This window comes from Osmerus eperlanus, chromosome 21 (genome assembly GCF_963692335.1).
Source record: "Osmerus eperlanus chromosome 21, fOsmEpe2.1, whole genome shotgun sequence".
NCBI classification, from domain to species: Eukaryota; Metazoa; Chordata; class Actinopteri; order Osmeriformes; family Osmeridae; genus Osmerus; species Osmerus eperlanus.
This window is the reverse complement of record NC_085038.1, coordinates 11,263,983-11,287,325: the sequence shown is the minus strand read 5'-3', so window position 1 is coordinate 11,287,325 and position 23,343 is coordinate 11,263,983. Positions and strand designations below refer to the sequence as shown.

General features: G+C 48.7%; 1 protein-coding gene across 2 annotated transcripts; it reads left to right on the top strand.

Annotated features, from left to right (window-relative positions):
• The first annotated feature begins 1,536 nt into the window (after positions 1–1,536).
• cdkl5 (cyclin dependent kinase like 5) lies at positions 1,537–23,171 on the top strand. Of its 2 annotated transcripts, XM_062446963.1 has the most exons (20): positions 1,537–1,978; positions 2,709–2,743; positions 6,656–6,701; positions 7,070–7,206; positions 7,365–7,485; positions 7,786–7,845; positions 8,326–8,416; positions 8,713–8,902; positions 9,662–9,742; positions 10,343–10,512; positions 10,876–11,179; positions 11,354–12,005; positions 12,119–12,480; positions 12,994–13,101; positions 16,858–16,963; positions 17,254–17,377; positions 17,702–17,807; positions 20,806–20,913; positions 21,201–21,467; positions 21,562–23,171. In XM_062446963.1, exons 1-20 carry the CDS (start codon positions 1,942–1,944, stop codon positions 21,937–21,939), a joined length of 3,483 nt encoding a protein of 1,160 aa, XP_062302947.1. In that variant the 5' UTR covers positions 1,537–1,941; the 3' UTR covers positions 21,940–23,171. The 2 variants fall into 2 exon arrangements, with proteins under 2 accessions (XP_062302947.1, XP_062302948.1); XM_062446964.1 differs by lacking the exon at positions 12,994–13,101.
• The last annotated feature ends 172 nt before the right edge of the window (positions 23,172–23,343 follow it).

The window sequence follows — 23,343 nt, the reverse complement described above, 5'->3', positions numbered from 1 at the left end:
ACACACACACACACACACACACAACATCTCCTGCTCTCTTTCTCACACACACATTCACACATTGTCTCTTTCCCACACAAACAAACTCTGTCTCCTTTCTCTCTCCTTCCTTCTCTTTTTTTCTCTCTCTCAAACGCGCAGTGGCCTTCTCTTCCTTCTCACACAAGGATGGGCGACTCCTCAGTTTAACGTCTTCTGTGCTCCAAAAAGCAGAATATTCGAAGAGATGGCTTATGTAGCCCACATGTACTGCAGAAGTTTGATCCACCCACGAATCCACGCATGCCCACATGCGCAGGAACACAGAGACACACACACACGCTTTCTCTCTCCCTGTCTCGCCCTCTCTCCGCTCTCTCCCTCTCTGACGCTCCTTCTCGCTCCGTCTCTCTCTCTCCCTCTCTCGCCTCTGCGAGCAGAAGGCACTATAACGTTTATATGACCTGTTTGTGACTCGTTAGCTTGTCGTGGTCTTGAGCACACGCGTGATCCCTTTATTGTTGTGATCATGCCACTAAACGAAGGATCAAATTGCCTGTGAAGTGGGTGGTGGGTGACGAGCAGGAGCCAACAGCCAGCGAGTGCGTGCGTGCAGTAGCACAGTTACATCTTCAATGCTGTTTTTCGGTGTGTACGACTATGTGTGTGTGTAAGGAGGTAGGTCTACGCAAGAGTTAGGGTTAGTGAAGTGGCTGCGCGCGTGTGCGGGCGTGTGCGCGCGCGTGTGTGAAAGAGAGAATGCACGCGACAGGGAAAGAGAGTGGGCGTTTCAGCTCATGATCACAGAAGGGAATGACTTGGGTCACTGCATGTCTCTCACTTCCTCTTTCCTGCTCGTGCTCCTCCTCTTCCTGACTCTGGGTCCTACCTGGGTGTAATCAGATCCGAGTGGATGCTGAGGGAGTGATGGAGAGAGGGAGAGATGCGGAGAGATGGATGGGATGGAGGGATGGACTGAGGGAGGGAGAAAGTGGGTAGGCGAGGGAGGGGGGGGTACGGAGGGTGTGATGCGATGTGTGTGTGACTAGTGTCATCTATGATTTATCCTCTGCATGATGGTGTGGTTCACATTCTGACTTGCCATCTGCTCCTATAAGCTGTCCTCACGCTAGGCATGATGGGTAACAGGACCCGGGGCCAACCTTCCCAGGGTACTACTTTCTAACACTCCTCCTCTCCTTCTCTCCCGCCTCCCCTTGTCTCTTCTCCCTCTTTTCATCCTTCCCTCTCCTCGGCTTCATTTGGGTATTTTCCCTTCCATCCTTTCTTTTCCCCCTTCTCTCAATCCTCTCCTTCTCCCGCAGGTAAGTCTGTATGAGTGTGTGAATGTGTATGCATGTGTGTGTGTGTGTAGTGTGTGGGACTTAGGTTGTAGGTTGTATAGCAAGAGGAGTACAGTGACAGAAAAGCCAGAGAGACACAGAGAGTGACATAGAGAGACATAAAGAGAGAGAGTGACATAGAGAGACATAAAGAGAGAGAGTGACATAGAGAGACATAAAGAGAGAGAGTGACATAGAGAGACATAAAGAGAGAGAGTGACATAGAGAGACATAAAGAGAGAGAGTGACAGAGAGAGAGAGTGACGTAGAGAAAGTGAGTGACATTCAGAGAGAGAGAGACATTTAGAGAGACATAGAGAGTGACACAGAGAGAGATGTTGAGGGGAAGTCAGAGAAAGCAGGAAAGAGAAAGTTAAAGAGAGAGGGGTGAAAGTTAGAGGGGGGGGAGAAAGAAGCGAACGAGAACGCGAAAGAAGTGAGTGAATGAGAGGAAACAGAAAATGGCCTGTGTTGGCACTGTGACCAGACTCCTCCAGGACTCAACTGGATTGGGCTGCTTCAAGCTCCTCTCATCCAATAAGGACTCTCCATTCTAAGCCCTGCCAGTGACCACCACCAATCATCAGCTTTCAGGAAGTGTCCTGACCTGGGTGATGTGATGAATAAGTTTGAGGTGCTTGGCATTGTCGGGGAGGGTGAGTAATTCCCGTAGATGACTCTCTCTCTCTCTCTCTCTCTCTCTCTCTCTCTCTCTCTCTCTCCTTCCTCTCTCCCTCTCCTTCTGTCTCCCGCCCTCTCTCCTCACCCCTCTCTCCGTATCTCCCACCCCCTTTGTCTCTCTCTCGGTCAGAGCCAGTGTTTCCTCCTTTTTCCTGTGTGTCCCTGAGTCCCTGCTGATATGATTCATGTAATTGTGAGGGTTGTGAGATTGAGGGGTGCGTGTCGAGGCTGTGGTGGGCTCAGAGCAGACCTCCGGTGGCTCTTTCACCACTGTGCTCCCCTCCCACTCCCCTCACAGGGGAGTCTTTCACAGCCAATCAGGGCTTATCTTTCGCGTCACACGCAGAGAGCTGTAAAGGAGCTGTCCACAACAGCACACAAGAATCCCCTACTGTTTGCACTTAGCGATAGGTAATGTCGCTGCGTGTGCCTTAGGTAGTGTGACGAAGGCTTATATATATTCATCAGGTGATTTATGGCTAGGAAGTGCCTTTTTGCGCACCTGAGGTCATCAACATTTCGAGCCTTGAGGTGTCCCGTCTGTAGTGTAAGGACGGGTAATGTACTGTATGAGCATGTGGGGGAAAGATAATGCAGTTGCCATGCCAACAGTGACCAAGGGGGGAGTGGGGGGCATGCTCTCGTTTAGATGAGACTGTTGTGTGTGTGTGTGTGTGTGTCTCACTCTGTTCCTTCTGTCTATAGGGGCATATGGAGTGGTGCTCAAATGCAGGCACAAGGTAAGATGCTTGCTTCTCTGTGTCTGTTATCCATGATCATGATCACCAACTACATTGAATTTGATCCATTATCGTGATCACTGACTACAGTGAATTTGATCCATTATCGTGTTCACCGACCACAGTGAATTTGATCCATTATCGTGGTCACCGACCACAGTGAATTTGATCCATTATCGTGGTCACCGACCACAGTGAATTTGATCCACTATCGAGGTCAACGCCTACAGTTAATTTGATCCATTATCGTGGTCACCGACCACAGTGAATTTGATCCATTATCATGATTACGGACTCCAGCAAATGATTTGTTTGGTTTGCTTGTGAGTTCACTTTTTGGAGTCGGCAGGTCAGGAGTTGGTTCTCTATTTGTTCAGGTTACTTCTCCAGGTTAGTTGTGTAGCAGTGGGGTCTGTAAGGATTTCATTGTTGTCGTTGTCATGGCATCTCCAGACGAGTGCTTAGTAAGCGTCAGTGCTGCCCTGCAGCTCTGTGTGGAGGGTGATCACAGGAGTCACTCGCTCTGAAGACAGCATTCTCACAACAAGTGACACCCAAATGTTTATCTGATCCATAGTGTGGTGGTGTAGGCAGGGGGCAATGGGTTGTGTGTGTGTGTGTGGTTGGGGTGGGAAGGGAAGGGGGGCAAGTTTGTTGATTTGGTATTGACCATAGATCTGAATGTATTGATCATCAGTAATATTGATTTGTGTTGATCTGATGAGCTGGCCAGGCATGTACAGAAGCTTTGGAATGAATCTCGCCCTCTTTCCGTCTTCACATGTAGGGTACAACCTCCAGTCCGACAGGTTGAAATGACTGAGCACAAAGTAGTAGTCTAGAAAAAGACAGAAGGTGTACTTCTGAACAACTTGGTACTTTCGATTTCGTCCAAGAAAAAAACCTTGACTATTTTCTGGGTTTGTACTGAGAATCCAGGGTATATTTTTAGGCAGGCAGCTCTTGGAAAAAGCAGTTGGCCGTTGAATATTTCATCCCTCTGTTCGGTTGGCTTTAGCTTGGTCAGTGCCACACTGAGAGACCATTACACTCTCATGTAGAGGGTGTAATATGGAGCTGCTTCTAGAGGACATTACAGAGAACATTGTTACCTCACCATTTTCCTGGTGCTTCTGAAAGGTGTGTGTGAACAGTAGGTTATTCTAGGCAGAGCAATTTGAAGCAGAAAGGAGGCATTTTTTGACGTGTCTGTGTGTGGTGTGTGTGAAGTGCTAGAGCAAAGCCACAAGAGGGCCCCCAGATTTCTGATTGCTTGCAAGAATTTGTTTTTTAGTTTTTTTTGCGGCCCCCTCATTTTAAGATCGGACCCCCCCAAAAAAATGACATTCTGGCTACTGGTACAGTGGGATGCAACGATTTGTGATTTTTCCACCGCTACACTAAATATAAAGACAGAGCACGTAGTTATCTGAGAACAACAGTTACCTTCTACTTGACAGTCCAAATAGTTTGGTTTGAAGTGTAGAGCTGTGGATTGACATTGTTGTGATGGAGTAATGCCCAGGGTCTGCAGGTGCTGCATGTTCACAGACCTAAGTTAACATCACTGCCTGAAGGGGAGTAGCTGTTGTCGTTAGAGGAGAGGTGAGGAGGGAGAAGGCAAGGAAAGGAGAGGAGAAGAAAGGAGGAGAGGAAAGAGAAGGAGGAGAGGACAGTTGAGGACAGAAGAGCATAGAGGAGAGGAAGAGTAGCAGTGCAGTTTACTGCTCAGAGGACAGCAGCCCACTGCAGGACTCAGTGAATCAGGATTCACAGATGGATAAGCAGCCAAAAGTGTGGCTGTGTGTTTGTGTGTGTGTGTGGTTGGTGATGGAAGAGAGCCTATCTTAGATGTGCAGTCAAGGCTCATTGAACTGTGGACCCCAATGGCATCGCAGGCAACATGTATTAATCACCTTCGGGCCGGAGCTTTCTCTCTCTCACACACACACACGCACACACACACACACCTATGAGGGGGGCAGTTCAGATGAAGGAAGGTGTCTATAAACCAAATTTATGTGGTTGCTGTGCTTTACATCTTCCATCACAACATACGTAAAGTGGACTAAGCACAGAGGAATACCTGGAACTCAACAGGAAGTCATTTATATTTAGAATCAGAATCGTGTTTAATCGCCAAGTAAGTGGTCACAAACAAGGAATTTACTTTGGTGGGCAGGTGCCTACAGTGAACATTTAAACATAATGAACAAAATACAAATGTAGAAAAAGTACAACAAAATAAAATAAAATATTAGGGCTATACAATATAATATAAAATAAAAAATACGATAAATAAAATAATATAGAATACAAATATTACTAGGGTTAAAAAATAATAATAATACAGGTTCAAACAATGTGATTGGTCATCCAAATTCTGCAACACAACAACTCCCAATGTGATTGGCTGACATGATGTCTGTTAATAGATCCAAGCATGATGCCTTGTTAAACTTAAATCAACACATACATTGTACATAATGCTTCATACAGAATATCTGTGCTCCATAGCTCCCCCGGTGGCTGGGGTAGTGTTCACCCCCTCCTAGCCTGGCTGGCAGAGCTGAGACCCTGGCCACAGGCCCGCCGACTAATATTCTGATCTCAAGATTGGGAAGAGGAGGGATTTAAATCTTTCTCTCTCTCTGTCTCTGTCTCTTTTTCTCGCTTCTTTTTTTTCCTCTGTTTTATTCTCTCTCGTTCTGTCACTCACTGCTGCACACAGATACACTCCCCCCCTCTCTCTCGCGCTCTCTCTCAAACACACACAATTATCTCTCCCCCTCTCTCTCCTTGTTTCTTTCGTGCTCTCTCTCCTGACCCATTTCAGAGAGTGTTTTGTCCTATTTTAGTCTGATCCATAAACATGGCTCTTGGAGGCTGGAGACAGAAATGAAGGGAGGCATCAATGTAGAGTGTCAGGGATGAAGGAAGGCAGGGCGGCAGAAACAAATGGAGGAAGAGAGGCAGGGTACAAGGGAGGCAGAGAGCGAGTGAGGCAGAGCGCAGCAGAGTTGGTTGTGGTGGTGAGAGGCAGATAGCAGGAAGAGAGACTGAAAGAAGAGGGAGAGAGAGAAAAAGAGGTAAAGAGAGATTGGGAGGGAGAGAGAGAGGAGTATGAGTGGTAATGAATGGGTGGGAAAAGAGACAAAAGAGCCAAAGAAAGAAAAAAGAAAGGTGGAGAGGAAGAAGTAGAGAGCAAGAGAGAGATAGAGGGAGTAAGATATGGAGAGAGAGAGAGAGAGACAGATGGAGTAAGATATGGAGAGAGAGAGAGAGAGAGAGAGAGAAATATATCGGTTGAAGCGAATGGATGGCAGTGTGAATGAGGGAGGAGAAATAGAATGGTAGAGAGGTCAAAGGAGAGCGAGAGGCGGGGGAAAAATAGAGAGAAAGGAGAGGAAGAGAGAGAGAAAGGCAAGGTGGAGGATTCCAGCGTCAGGTTAATTAGCCTGCCTGGCAGGAACAGATTGTTCTAACAGCAGCTACTCAGGGGAATCCATCTTTTTTACTCTTCCTCCTCCTCTCTTCCTCTCCCTCATCTGCCGTCCCAGGAGGGAGAGAGTGAAGACGCTTCCTTGAGGGAATATCCTGTCTATATTCGGGTCAAACCTTCATCAGTTGTTTTCTTCATCATCATCGTCATCCTCATAGCCTTGACTGACTACTCGGTTTCACTATAGTAAAAAGCTGTTTTTTTAGCTCATCACAATCACTAGTGTAGCACAGGTGGTTTGGAGCTAAGCTTTCACAAAGAACTCCAACCCAGTGCTTGAGGAATTCCTCATTGTTCTAACAGTAGATGCGTGTGTTCCATAAGTCGGCCTCGGCTCTGCAGCTAGGCCGGGGCTCCTTTTCAGGGAGGAGTGGGTTATCTTTCTCTAACAGCATCTTTCCCCTTCACAGGAGACCAATGAGCTGGTTGCCATCAAGAAGTTTAAAGACAGCGAAGGTGAGCTGTAGAGAGAAGTGAGTGAGTGAGTGAGTGAATGAGTGAGTGAATGACTGAGTAAGTGAGAGAGAGATGGTGAGTGAGTGAGTGTGTGTGTGTGTGTGTGTGAGAGAAAGAGAGACATTGAGTGAGTGAGTGAGTGAGTGAGTGAGTGAGAGAGAGAGAGACAGAGAGAGAGAGAGAGAGAGAGAGAGAGAGAGAGAGAGAGAGAGAGAGAGAGAGAGAGAGAGAGAGAGAGACTGAGCGGGCAAGAGAGTGAGCGAAAGACTGACCGACGGACGGACTGACCGACCCCTTCTCGCCGGCTGCCTGTGCTAGCTGTGTGGGGGGATGCTCCTCATGCTGTGTGGGGGGACGGGGCTCCACAGAGAATGAGGAGGTGAAGGAGACCACCCTGAGAGAGCTGAAGATGCTGAGGACTCTGAAGCAGGACAACATCGTGGAGCTCAGGGAGGCTTTCCGCAGGAGGGGGAAGCTCTACCTGGTCTTTGAATACGTGGAGAGGGTCAGAACACACACACACACACACACATGACCCCGCGCACTTACGCAAACACACGCAAACATACACGCGCACATTTGACACATCGACACACAGAGGAGTGGATCGAGGCAGGCCGTGACCGCTGTGTGTGTGTGTGTGTGTTTGTGTGTGTGTTTCAGAACATGCTGGAGCTGCTGGAGGAGCTGCCTACTGGAGCTCCACCTGAGAAGGTGCGCAGCTACATCTACCAGCTCATCAAGGCCATCCACTGGTGCCACAAGAACGAGATCGTACACAGAGGTGAGCTGGTTGGGTGGTTGGCTGTTTGACTGGTTGGTTGGCTGTTTGGTTGTTTGACTCGCTGGTTGGTTGGTTGGCTGTTTGACTGGCTGTTTGAGTGGGTGGTTGGTTTGCTGTTTGGTTGGTTGGTTGGTTGCGTGTTTGACTGGCTGTTTGGTTGGCTGTTTGACTGGCTGGTTGACTGGCTGGTTGGTTGGATGGTCTGTCTTACATTACTGACAATCTCTCTTGAACCTGGGATTGAGACCCAGCCCTCTTATCCCCTCCTGCCTGCTTCCCCTCTGCCCCACCACTGTCCAGACATCAAGCCTGAGAATCTCCTTATTAGCTCGGAAGACGTCCTCAAACTGTGTGATTTTGGTGAGTAAATAATCACTGTCTTCATCATCACCTGCTGACTCATCCTGGCGTGGTGAGAGATTCACCTATTATTCAGCGTAAATGCCAAGTATCAGACTGTCAGTTACCCTGTATGACTGTCAGTTAGGCTGTATGACTGTCAGTTACCCTGTATGACTGTCAGTTAGGCTGTATGACTGTCAGTTGCCCTGTATGACTGTCAGTTAGACTGTATGACTGTCAGTTAGACTGTATGACTGTCAGTTGCCCTGTATGACTGTCAGTTGCCCTGTATGACTGTCAGTTAGACTGTATGACTGCCAGATGCCCTGTATGACTGTCAGTTAGGCTGTATGACTGTTTGTTACCATTTATTTCTGTTCAGCTCCAAGGTATGCAGCTACTTGTGTTATCTTAGTTGGCCAGGATCCTCATAAACAGTGAGTTTGTGTGTGTGTTTGTGTGTGGTGCGTGTGTGTGGGTGGGTGTGTGTGTGTGTAGGTTTTGCGCGTAACCTATCAGAGGGAACGGATGCCAACTACACAGAGTATGTGGCCACTAGATGGTACCGCTCACCTGAACTCCTGCTAGGGTGAGTCTCTGTGTGCGCGCAGCGCGCGTGTGTGTGTGTTGCATTGCTTTAGCAGTAGCAGTGTGTCTCCTTGTCAGTCTCCTCTCTCCTGTTCCCTGATTTAGTACCTTCTAGAACACACACGCTCATCCCACGCAGATTCTCTCTCGGTTTCTCTTTTCTCTCTCTCTTTCTCTCAGCTGTTATCTAGCTTCAGTGGGTAAAGTGGATATTGATCATATTGATATGTTTGTAGGGTTAGCGTCATATTGATATATATATATATATATTGTGTCCATATCTCCCTCCCTCCTCAGCGCCCCCTATGGGAAGGCAGTGGACATGTGGTCGGTGGGCTGTATCCTGGGGGAGCTGAGTGACGGCCAGCCTCTGTTCCCAGGAGAGAGTGAGATCGACCAGCTCTTCACCATCCAGAAGGTTCTGGGCCCTCTGCCTCAGGAGCAGATGAAGCTGTTCTACAACAACCCTCGCTTCCACGGACTCAGGGTAGGAGAGGGGGGACCTCTCCTCTGTCTTCCCTCCCTCTCTCTCTCTCTCTCTCTCTCTCTCTCTCTCTCTCTCTCTCTCTCTCTCCCCCTCCGTCCCTCCCTCTCACAATTCTCCATTCCACAGGTTAAGGGTAGGACAAGGCAGGTCTTCCTGTCTCCTCTTTTCTTCCTCCATCACCGCCTCCTTCCTATCCTCCCTTCCTACCATCCTCCTGCCTCTCCCCTTCCTCCATTCCTTTATTCCAACCTCGTTCCCTCCATCCCTTCATCCCTCCCCCTCAATGGCAGTGTGCCCAGATAACAGCATGACTGAGAGAATCGCTGTGACTCACGCCGTCAATCCACTGGTGTGATCCGCTAGCATCTAACTATGACAAGCGTGTGGTGATGCTAACATGTTCTCAGACTCGACGCGGCTCCTTGCTTAGTAACCGAAACTCTATTTTAGAGTGCCGACTGTCTCTCACTCCCCTCTCTCTCTCTCTCTCTCTCTCTCTCTCTCTCTCTCTCTCTCTCTCTCTCTCTCTCTCTCTCTCTCTCTCTCTCTCTCTCACTCCCCTCTCTCTCTCTCTCTCTCTCTCTCTCTCTCTCTCACTCCCCTCTCTCTCTCTCTCTCTCTCTCTCTCTCTCACTCCCCTCTCTCTCTCTCTCTCTCTCTCTCTTTCTACCTCTCCCTCTTTTCAGTTCTCTCTTTTAATGACTCCCTCCCACTCTTTCCCTGCCTCCGCCCCCCATCTCTCTCTTTCTCCCTCCCCAGTTCCCAGCAGCCAATCACCCCACCACCCTGGAGAGACGCTACATGGGCATCTTGAGTGGTCTGATGTTGGACCTCATGAAGGTACGGAGATGAGGATGACGAGAGTGGGGATGGCAGTCGGGATGACGATGGGGATGATAAGGATTAGGGTGATTGTGATAATGATGGTAGCGGTGTTGACAAGGGTGATAATTCTATGGTTGAATGAAGGTCTCCCTCTATCTCATCAAATTAGATCAAATGTGTTTGTATAGCCTTTTTAACAAGCGATATCACAAAGTGCTTCACGTACGCCCACTGAACTGCAACCTAAACCTTTAAGAAAGACAAGGACAAACTCCTTGGAAAACTCATTGAGGAAAACACTATGTGTCACATGTAGGTCAACCTTCACAACGACCCAACTATTTATCTCCTTTTCTCGGGTTTCAGAGCCTCAACATCTCTCAATATATTTAAAACTCATCTTAAGATGTGTTTGTTCAGTGAAGCATTTGGAACATTATAAAGGTTCTGGTTATTTGTTTCATTTGAATTCAATAAAACTTGTAAGTTATTTCATATCATTGTATTGTTTTATTGTAATTTGTACAGCACTTTGGTACAATTTGTGTTTTTTTTAAGTGTTCTATGAATACATTTGGATTTGAATTGATTTGATTTGGTGTGTCACTCCACCAGAACCTGCTGCTGTTGAACGCCCCGGAGCGCTACCTGACGGAACAGAGCCTCAACCACCCGGTGTTCCTGCCCCTGCGCCAGCTGGAGAGACCCGCCCCGCCCTCGCCCAACCCCTCCCGCTCCGCCAAGAGGAAGACCCACCACCACGGGGAGAACACAGTCCCCACCAGGTCGGCCTGCAGGAACCTGGAACGTTCACTTAGAACGTTGACTTCCAGCATTTGATTTATTTGCGTTCCTTTTTGAGCTGTTGATGTCCTGACGATGCTGTTGATATGCTAATCGAATCAAATCAAATTGCTTTGTATAGCCCTTTTGACAAGCAATGCCACAGAGGGCTTCACATACGCCTGCAGAATTGCAGTTAAACCTACCTAAACCCTCAAGGAAGACAAGGAAAAAGTCAGGAAAACTTGTTGAGAAAGAATGGGACAAACTGTCACTGTCACCATCACCATAATGATGATGAAAGTGATGATTTTAATGATGATGATCATGAGAGGGATTGAGATGATTCATTTCTTCCCCTCCAGGAGTCATGCCAGTAAATCCTCAGGTCATCGTCGCACTGGTAGTAAGGAGTGCTCCAGCCTCCCTCGTCACGGCGACCTTCACCTTGGCAACAACAGCTTCCTCAACGGCAACAAGCCAGTCTCCTCCAGTCTAAGCCCAACCCTCCATGCCAAGAACTACAATACTCATACTTTCACCTCAACCCTCAGCCCCACCCTCCATCATAAGAACTACGTTACCCAGACCCTCAACCGATCCACTTCCTATAGCAAGGATCTGTCCAATCACAACCTTCCACACCTCCTCAGCCCCAGGGAAACCAAGGTGGGTTTAGAAGAGATGTATTAACTTAAACCATGTATCTGCAGATATAAGTGGTATTAATCTACTTTTTAGTATCTAACTTTTGGCAGGCAAAAATAGGAAACTAATAATATGGTTATATTGAAGAATTAATTTATTAATTATATTATTATAATTTACAAATACATTTTTAAGGGCAAGACAGTGTTTGACTTCAACCTGGGTGCTCCATTACCGGGTGTTCCCAAGGCGACGGACCCCTCAGGTCCTGGAGGAGGAGTAGGAGGAGTGAAGTACCCGACCAAGTCCTCGTCCTCCCGCTCCTCCTCCTCCTCTCAGCCGGCCGCCCGTCATCCAGCCTCCTTCCTGGAGGGCAAGACCGGCACCCTGCAGTCCGGGGGGGACAAACAGCACGGCCGCCACGGCAACCACGCCGGTAACCACGCCAGTAACCACGGCAACCTGGACTCGGCCCACGGCTCCATGTCGTCCTCCTCTAAGAGCTCCGCCTCCTACCTGAGCCTGTCCAAGAGCCACAGCGCTCTGAGCGACGCCGCCGCCTCCACTGGCGCCGCCAAGTCTGTCGGTAACCTTAGCGACCCGAGGCTGCACCCTGACGACCCGTCGGTGGCCATCGCCGCCGGTGCCGGGACGACAGGAGGGAGGTTTTTCCCCGCCAGCTGCATGGACCTCAACGCCCCCCAAGGACCCCCCCCGGGGAGTCCCTCGGGTCGCCATGGAGACCGGTCGGGCCACAGCCCCTCCTCCAGGGGGGGAGGGCCCCGGATGGAGAGCAGCACGCTGGACTCATCCGCCCGACGCACGCGCCACAAGACCACCGCCCACGGTAGGTAGACCCAGGCAAGGATGGCTTGATATGGATGGATGGGAGGGAGGGAGATACTGTATTGTGACGCATCACCCCCCCCCCCCCTCCTCCTCCTCTCCTCCCCCTCCCAGAGGACGCCAAGGCTCCAGAGCTGCTGGACCCGGGGGGCCCCCACACCCTCCCCTCCCCCCACGAGTCCTACCCCTACGGCCTGGGCTACACCTCGCCGTTCTCCTCCCAGCAGCGGCCGCACCGCCACTCCATGTACGTGCGGCGGGAGCGCCAGCGGCCCCACGGCGGGGGAGGGGGAGGAGGAGGAGGAGGAGGAGGGGGAGGCGGGCCGGAGGGGACCCCGGGGGGCCTGGTGGTGGGGCAGGGCGTGCCCACCCGGGCCAGCAGCCTGCAGCTCCTCTCTCCACAGCTCCAGCACCGAACACTCACCAGGCACTCAGGGGGCTCTTCCAGGGAGGACTGCACGGAGGACATGAGCAGGGTTGGTATGGGTTCATACACATACACACACACACACACACACAGACACACACACCATGTCTTTGTGTGTCTTTCAGTTGCCCTCTGTCTCTGCTGGTCCAGCCTGTCACTGCACCACAGCACACCTCCAGGGAAACACCTTTTGCTTTCACTGCAACTGTGTCACTGATGTAAAATGTTTCTGTAGAGGACTCTTTTGCTTCCATTCCATTGGCTCACAGGTTAAACTCTCTCTCTCTCTCTCTCTCTCTCTCTCTCTCTCTCTCTCTCTCTCTCTCTCTCTGCCAGTTTAAAACAAGTGCCCCTAGTGTAGTGGTGCAGTAATTGAAAGTAAAAGCAAAAGTGTTTTACAAGTTCTGCATCATGCTGTTCCAGTCTGCTAATGTGCGGTGAGTGAGTGATCAAGTGAGTGATCAAGTGAGTGATCGAGTGATCGAGTGAGTGAGTGAGAGAGAGAGTGTGAGTGAGTGAGTGAGCTGCTTCAGTCCGCTTGACCTGCGTGTGTCATCTACAGGGCGAGCAGCCCCCCCCTAAAGAGATGACCCCCCACCCTCGAGCCCTCGTCAAGGACCCCCCCAGGGACAACTCTTCAGCCTTTCACACACAGCTCTCTAAGAACGAGGTCCGACTCCTCAACCTCACACACACTCACACAATCCCCACGGTCACACATATACACACACACAACCCCAACCTTACACACACTCACACAATCCCCACGGTCACACATATACACACACACAACCCCAACCTTACACACACTCACACAATCCCCACGGTCACACATATACACACACACACAACCCCAACCTTACACACACTCACACAATCCCCACGGTCACACATATACACACACACAACCCCAACCTTACACACACTCACACAATCCCCACGGTCACACATATACACACACACAACCCCAACCTTACACACACTCACACAATCCCCACGGTCACACATATACACACACACACAACCCCAACCTTACACACACTCACACAATCCCCACGGTCACACATATACACACACACAACCCCAACCTTACACACACTCACACAATCCCCACGGTCACACATATACACACACACACAACCCCAACCTTACACACACTCACACAATCCCCACGGTCACACATATACACACACACAACCCCAACCTTACACACACTCACACAATCCCCACGGTCACACATATACACACACACAACCCCAACCTTACACACACTCACACAATCCCCACGGTCACACATATACACACACACAACCCCAACCTTACACACACTCACACAATCCCCACGGTCACACATATACACACACACACAACCCCAACCTTACACACACTCACACAATCCCCACGGTCACACATATACACACACACAACCCCAACCTTACACACACTCACACAATCCCCACGGTCACACATATACACACACACAACCCCAACCTTACACACACTCACACAATCCCCACGGTCACACATATACACACACACAACCCCAACCTTACACACACTCACACAATCCCCACGGTCACACATATACACACACACACAACCCCAACCTTACACACACTCACACAATCCCCACGGTCACACATATACACACACACAACCCCAACCTTACACACACTCACACAATCCCCACGGTCACACATATACACACACACAACCCCAACCTTACACACACTCACACAATCCCCACGGTCACACATATACACACACACAACCCCAACCTTACACACACTCACACAATCCCCACGGTCACACATATACACACACACAACCCCAACCTTACACACACTCACACAATCCCCACGGTCACACATATACACACACACACAACCCCAACCTTACACACACTCACACAATCCCCACGGTCACACATATACACACACACAACCCCAACCTTACACACACTCACACAATCCCCACGGTCACACATATACACACACACAACCCCAACCTTACACACACTCACACAATCCCCACGGTCACACATATACACACACACAACCCCAACCTTACACACACTCACACAATCCCCACGGTCACACATATACACACACACAACCCCAACCTTACACACACTCACACAATCCCCACGGTCACACATATACACACACACACAACCCCAACCTTACACACACTCACACAATCCCCACGGTCACACATATACACACACACAACCCCAACCTTACACACACTCACACAATCCCCACGGTCACACATATACACACACACAACCCCAACCTTACACACACTCACACAATCCCCACGGTCACACATATACACACACACAACCCCAACCTTACACACACTCACACAATCCCCACGGTCACACATATACACACACACAACCCCAACCTTACACACACTCACACAATCCCCACGGTCACACATATACACACACACACAACCCCAACCTTACACACACTCACACAATCCCCACGGTCACACATATACACACACACAACCCCAACCTTACACACACTCACACAATCCCCACGGTCACACATATACACACACACAACCCCAACCTTACACACACTCACACAATCCCCACGGTCACACATATACACACACACAACCCCAACCTTACACACACTCACACAATCCCCACGGTCACACATATACACACACACAACCCCAACCTTACACACACTCACACAATCCCCACGGTCACACACACACACACACACACACAACCCCAACCTTACACACACTCACACAATCCCCACGGTCACACATACACACACACACAACCCCAACCTTACACACACTCACACAATCCCCACGGTCACACATACACACACACACAACCCCAACCTTACACACACTCACACAATCCCCACGGTCACACACACACACACACACAACCCCAACCTTACACACACTCACACAATCCCCACGGTCACACACACACACACACACAACCCCAACCTTACACACACTCAACAATCCCCACGGTCACACATACACACACAACCCCAACCTTACACACACTCAACAATCCCCACGGTCACACATACACACACAACCCCAACCTTACACACACTCACACAATCCCCACGGTCACACATACACACACACACAACCCCAACCTTACACACACTCACACAATCCCCACGGTCACACACACACACACACAACCCCAACCTTACGCACACTCAACAATCCCCACGGTCACACACACACACACACACAACCCCAACCTTACACACACTCACACAATCCCCACGGTCACACACACACACACACAACCCCAACCTTACACACACTCAACAATCCCCACGGTCACACATACACACACACACAACCCCAACCTTACACACACTCACACAATCCCCACGGTCACACATACACACACACACAACCCCAACCTTACACACACTCACACAATCCCCACGGTCACACACACACACACACACACACACACAACCCCAACCTTACACACACTCAACAATCCCCACGGTCACACATACACACACACACAACCCCAACCTTACACACACTCACACAATCCCCACGGTCACACATACACACACACACAACCCCAACCTTACACACACTCACACAATCCCCACGGTCACACACACACACACACACACACAACCCCAACCTTACACACACTCAACAATCCCCACGGTCACACATACACACACACACAACCCCAACCTTACACACACTCACACAATCCCCACGGTCACACACACACACACACACAACCCCAACCTTACACACACTCACACAATCCCCACGGTCACACACACACACACACACAACCCCAACCTTACACACACTCACACAATCCCCACGGTCACACACACACACACACACAACCCCAACCTTACACACACTCAACAATCCCCACGGTCACACATACACACACACACACACACAATCCCATGCCACACAAACCCACACAACCTCGCCGCCCCCTAACATTCTGTCCAGCGCTCACTCGCACACACTGGTTTTCCCCCACCCCTCCGTTAGACCTTGTGTTGAAGAACTCTTATACTCTTCATGTTTCTCCCCAGACCCGGTGCCTTCCAAACGAAGCATATTTATATATGTCGCTTCTACATCTCAGCACATTCAGCACCCCACCCCCCCCCCCCCCCCACCCACCCCCTCCAGACGTGTTTATGTGTGTTGACTGTTCAGAGAAAACACATAAGGTTAACGCACTCACACGGCTGTTCTTTAGTAGTTTGTCATTGGATGTATTTGCACTCCTACGCTTCTCTTCCACTAATAACACATCGTGCCCCCCCCCCCCCCCCCCGGGAGACTCGAGTCAGAGAACTCAGACCACGCAGCCCCTCCCACATCCCATCTAGCGCTGTCACTGGCTGATGATGTCATCTGTGTGTGCCAGGTGGGGATGTACCACGAGCCCCACTTGGAGGACGCCGCTCCGTCTAAAGAGAACTGCATGATCTTCACTGACTCCATGCCTCGCAGGGTCGGCAGCTTCTACAGAGGTAGACTCGCCTCACACACACCTCAAACACGCTACACACACACACCTCAAACACGCTACACACACACACCCCAAGCCCCTCACATAATACCAAATACAAGCCCCACTTTCCTCACACATACCTCAAATGATGCCTTATGCACCTTTAACACACCTCAAATAATACCTCACATACATCTCAAATAAAACCTCGCACACAACACATACACCTCACAACGCCGTCGACCTCTCTCTTCTCATCTTTCTTCTCTCTCTGTCTCTCTCTCTCTATCCCTCTCTCCCTTTGTCCAGTCCCCTCCCCCAGACCAGATAACTCCTCCTTTCATGATGGCGCAGGCCAAAGCAGAGGAGCCGTCGTCTCGGGAGACGCCATTGCCATGGGCAACCACTCTAAACGGCAGACAGCTTTCGAATGGTGAGCCAGCAAAAGTTGACTAGCCTAACGATTGTGTCCGCGGCGACTCTGAGCCAACGCAGGATGTGAGCGGTTCGAATCCTGTTCCCGGTTCCTGCTACAGTGTGTGACTCTTGTGACTCCCGTGTCTCTTCCTTTTCCTTTCCTCGTTCTTGTCCTGCACCGCCCACGTTCGACTCTCCCTCCCTTCTCTCTGTCCATACTGTGGACTCTCTGTTCATACACGTACCCCTCACAAACGGTCCTCTCTTTTTTTGATCTCTCCCCCTCTATTACCCACCTGTTTGTCTTTCTGTCTGTCTGTCCCCCTACCGTCTCCTCTAGGGCCACCCCGGAGGCTGTAGTCCTGCCCCCCCCAGAGCCCCCCAAAGAGAAGGAGAGACAAGGCTTCTTCAGAGCAATAAAAAAGAAGAAGAAGAAGTCTCAAACAGTAGGTTCTTTTAGAGATGTTTTTCGAGTGGCCACACTGCATAAATACAGAGTTACCTGTAGAGGGTGGGCAACATTTTTCTGCCGTTCTATTGTAAGGCAGCTGTCAAACGGGTTACGCTTCGGCCATTTGATATTTTTCTTGTCACCTCGGGTGACTTTGTGTAGACTCAGCAAGGTTTGCCACAGAGTAGGCATCCCAGTTTATGGGTGTGTGGGTAGGAGGTGTCCTGAGGAAGAGCGGTGCGTTAGAGCAGTACTGCTCCTCCTGTCAAATGGCCTCTTCATCAGGGATTTTTCACACAATGTCATTTACATCCGCAATTCCAATATAGACCATAAATCTGTCAATGAGGCCCATTTCTTTAAAGAGCTATTTGCCATCTAGCCAATTTATTCTTCCGTTGAGAAAATGGGAAAGTTGTTTGCGACGCGAGAGGTTACGTCGGTCATGTCTACAGCATGCAATTACCTCGGCTCAGCACAGGATCCTTTTATATTACAGACTTCATAATTAGCCAAACAGGATATCTGATAGGAGACAGTGATTATCCAGGAAGCACCTGGCTTACCATGCCATACTGGACAATGTCCCCCTCCGAGACAATACCAATTTTTGTTTGATTTGAAGTGTATTCATTATTCAGGCTGACCAATTCCATAAACATAACTAGAGAGGGTACAATTTCTGGGGAAATTGTAGGGTGTGCTTGCTTGCGTCGGTTGCACAGCGGTCCGTTTTTTAATGACATTTTTACAACTGATATTTCTGTATATTTTATATAAAAATACATACTTATTATTTATAAAGATTACATAGATTTAAAAGCATTTTTTTTTTGCTGCTCATTTACAACTCAAAATACGAGTGAAGTGTAGAATGAAATAGATGTCTTCTCATTTCCCCTGCAAGAGGCAGCCTCATAGCTGAATCAAAACGAATACATTTGGTAGACCGGTGTAAAAAATTTACCTAATCTCTATGACTTAAACGTCCTTTTAAGTTTTTCCCTTCTCGTGATATTTTCAGGCATTTAGCCTACTCATATTGCATTCATTCATGAATAAAGAACCCCCTTTGAAGATTATTCTATGACGTTACCGGCAGTAGAAGATGGAATCGTGATTCAAACAGTACCATCTGCTAACTGAAAATATGCCCCCAAAAACGTAAATAAGCTTGACATTTATTTAGTGGAAAATCGCTCATTCATAAAAAGCTCACTGGTAGCGATCATTGTCAGTAACAACGCAAAATGCGATATAGCCCTGTGTGGAGAAGCTGCCCCGTAAATTCTACTACTACAGTACAGTACTAGACTACTGCTGTGTTCGTCTTGGTAGCGATTGCGTTGGTTGAATTCGATTCAACGTTCCGTTGTACGGTTTAGGCTGAAATTAATTATTTTCATGAACAGATTGACAAAGTTTAGGCTGATAGTTCAGGTTAGTAGTCAGATAGTTTCACCTATTGAAAGACTTTTGATTTAAGTAAGGGGAGTGCCGAACATGTTCTGTCGCCGTTTGACTTCCTAAACAGCTGTGTAGATGTTTTTGTAGTGTGCCTCGCCTAGGCTACAGCGTTGTAGTGAGCAACACTGGTTTGAAACCACAGGTAATGATAATTTCACCAACAAATCGTTTACTTGTAATGTAATGTCATAATAAATCCTACAACGAAAATGTATTTGTGAGGAATGTTTATTTTAACGATTGAAAACAGATGCATCATAGACCACTGTAGTAGCTATGTGTTGCCCGGGCAACAGAGGCTAATGTCATGATGATAATGCTTCAGTGAAATAGAAGACTACCGTTTCCGAAAGTAGATGTGGGCCTACTTCCTTAATAATATCAGCTAATATTGAACGTTACATTTCACAATTGTGTTTCACATCACAAAGTAAAATGAGTAAATAGTTATCACCCTGGCCTCTTTGCTTGTGGCGTTTCTGCAGCTGCCTTGCAGTAAAGCTATAGTTAGCCTAGCTATCCCCCAAGTTAACAGATGCGAAACGAATGTTCTGCTACAGGTAGTCACGCGTGTTTTCGTGACGTTAGTGACGTAGTGACGTTAGTAACGTCAGTGACTGTGGCTAGCAAATTAGCCACCGATAGCTTCACTTTTTGCCACAAAAACTTAACTTGAGCCTAAACCATGCAACGGAACGTAAATAAAAGTACAAGCAACTCAATCGCTACCAAGACGAAACTTTTGACACCTAGGTTGTCTATGTAGGCCAAATATTGACAAAGATTTAGGGGGGCAAAAATAAATAATAATAAATATATATGTGAGAGAACAAAGGTTGTGCCCTTGCCGAAGGCAAAGCACACCCAATTATTGGTGGTTTCGTATGTGGTTGGCTATAGGTTTTACATTGACAGACATTTTAGATGATAGGAAATACAGTCTATTGAGTGTACAGTACGTACCTGAGGTACTAGAGGTTCCGGTCCCTCTCCCTCCAAACTCCGTCAGAGGTCATTGAACCTGGCTTTGCATAGCTCAGGCCTTCTTGATACCACACATGAACCCCGACATCCACTGCCAAATCCTTGCATGCAGTACTAGATTGCAAAAAAAATCATCTAAATCAATTAACATATATATATACTTAATATATTTTAGATTTACTTTAAAAATATATAGAAGGAAATAATTCATTTTTAAATTCGATGTTGGTGAACTTTCAACGTTCAAAATCTCTGCATTGTTACTATCTTCTTTTCACACAACCTCATTTTGTAGCGTCGAGCACTTGATTGGTTGGAGGCACCAACACTAACTCAAGTGTGAAATTATTGGAGACGGTTTCCCCATCTTGTGGATCAATTACACTTGGAATATGTCGTGAACGTTAGACAACGGCTGACTCTACGCCAGTGCCTTAGCTGGCACCCTGAACAATAAACAGAGGAACCCCGGTTCCTCAGTTGCGGTCTATGTGTGTGTGAGTTCTAGATCCCTTTCGAATGTGTGTGTGGTGTACCCCCAGAGAGATGTGGAGGAGAGCAGAAGCCAAAGCTTCAGGAGGAGTATCTTCCCTCTCTTCTCCTCCAGGAGCAGCATAAAGCACAACGCCTCCATCCTGACTGCTCCCATGGTAACCAGTCTGTCTGCCTGCCTGCCTGCCGACCCGCCTGCAGCCATTTTTTCATCAATGTGTCAACCGAATCAGGCCCATTTCATCTGATGTCATCACTGTGCGCCGTCATCATCGCATGCGTCTTGTGCCGCCAAGCATGTCTCGTCGCCGAGGACAGCGGTGAAGGAAGGGCCGCTGCTCTAGAGCTGTCCTTGACCATACCTGTTATAAACATCTGTCTTCTGCATGTATGTGGTGGTGGTCGGCCTTAGTCAGCACCCCCGTCTCTCTGTCTGAAATGGTAGGTTCCTGGTGACGGCGCAGACCACTTGGTTGCTCAGAGGGGGGTCAAGTCCTCTTCTCACCACAGCGGTCAGCATAAGAACCGCGAGCGGTCACGAGACAGAGACCGTGAACGAGAGCAGAGCCGAGATCGGGACCGTGACCGAGAGAGGGAACGAGAGAGAGAAAGAGAACGAGATAGAGAAAGAGAGCGAGAGAGGGAGCGGGGGAGAGAGAGAGAGAGAGTCAGCGACTGGCCACCAGAGAAACAAGTCGGCACACACTCTCAGGTAAATGTGAGGGCGCACGTGTGTGTTTGTGTTTCCGATGCTTTCTCACAAGCAAGTCTTCCCCACCCTAACCTCACCTCCTCACTACCCCCAGAACCAACCACTGAAGTCCCTTCGCCGCCTCTTGCACCTATCCCCTACCTCCTCCAGCCAAGCCCTGCCTCCAGCCCCGCCCCCAGACCTGCGCTTCCAGCCGCCCCTCCCCAGCCAGGCTCCTCCCCCTGCCCGTCCCAATGAGGTGCGGAGCCACCAGAGCAGTGGCTCCGCCCAGGGGAAGAGCAGAAAGCCCAGCTATCCAGTTCCGGGGCCGATGGAGTCCAACTGGCACGTGTCAGCGATGCAGAGGGGGGAGGGCGCCTCCTACCCCCCAGAGCAGTTGGGAATCAAGCCGGGACAGAACGGACCCACCTTCACCAGAGCCTCCAGAACCAGGATACCCAACCTCAACGACCTGAAGGAGACAGCACTGTAGGAGAGCCGGGGAGCGATCCCTGGTTCACCTCCTGGACACTGGGAGGCTGTGTCAGAATAGCCTAGCGAGGGAGACAGAGACAGGGCTACTGTTCTCTCTGCTGCCCCCATGTGGTTTCAGGATGATACTGCACCACCGGGCAGAACGGCTTGGGCCACCAACCACGTCTTACTCTTTTGAAACCCCCATTTGATAGAATTTATATGGATGATATTTATGAGATTATTTTATTTCGTTTAAATTAAAAGGTCCTGAACTATGAATGATCTGTACATGGAAAAAAGTATTATAGAATGAAAACATGCGAGAGCTTTAGTTTCTACTCAAAAATATATGAACATAGACATTCTACCTGTCAATATTTAGGTTCAATATTTAAGTCAATATTTCCTTATGAATATTTAAATGTGGACGTCTTTTTTTGGTTCTTCAGAATTTAGAATATGGTTATTTGTTGCAGTACATACTTATCGATTGGATTTCCTTTTGATCTCACCTAATTGATTTGTGTTTGTGTGCGTGGAGATGCATGGACAAGAGGCATCTCAGCAACAAGATTATACTACCCATCATCTTCATTGGCAGCAGCACCATCTTCATCAATGCCATGGCACATTCGACCATTACCTGTTCTACTGACACAGTCTAGATTCCAGCATTAATTGTTCTCCTGAAATCCCATCATTGAGCCATCATTGAGCCAAGACGTCTCACAAGGCAGAGTCAGTCCTTGGCTGAGCCCATTTGACAGGTTGGCCCCATGCTGTTTCGGCTGTAGTCCACTTTCACTGTTGAGTACTCAGTTTCCCAGCAGACCCTGCGGCAAGGCTGCAGAGGGCCAGGCTGTGAGCAGGAAGTGACACAGTGACTTTGCCTCAGGGCTCTCAAGGGTGCCAAATAGGGTTTTTACTCCCACCAGCAGCCTAAAGCTAATTTCAGTGTGTGTGTGTGTGAGAGGTGTTGTAGGTTTGTATGTGTGCGCGCGTGTGTGTGTGGGAGCCCTAACTGCTACAGTATGTAGTATGTGTAACACCACAATGCCATAGCTAATGGATGTCTGCGACCGCTGAATGTCTTCCCCTGAAAACCACGGAATTATAATATCCAACATTTCAACTGTACCAAACACTCATCATCATAGCACACATTACCATCATTTATTGATCCTATTTATTTATTTATTTATATATTTTGTGTCTGTGTAAATAAGAATTAAAGTGTGGTGTAAGATATTCACTGTACCGGTTGGGTATGTTTTTGCTCACTTCTCATTTGTTGGTGAGTGAACTCGGTTTACAAAAACTACAGTATTATTACATGGAATGATGAACAAAGTTTGTGTTTTTCATCACATATTAGACATTAAAACCAAAATCAATAATTTGGTCCACTTGACACAAAGAT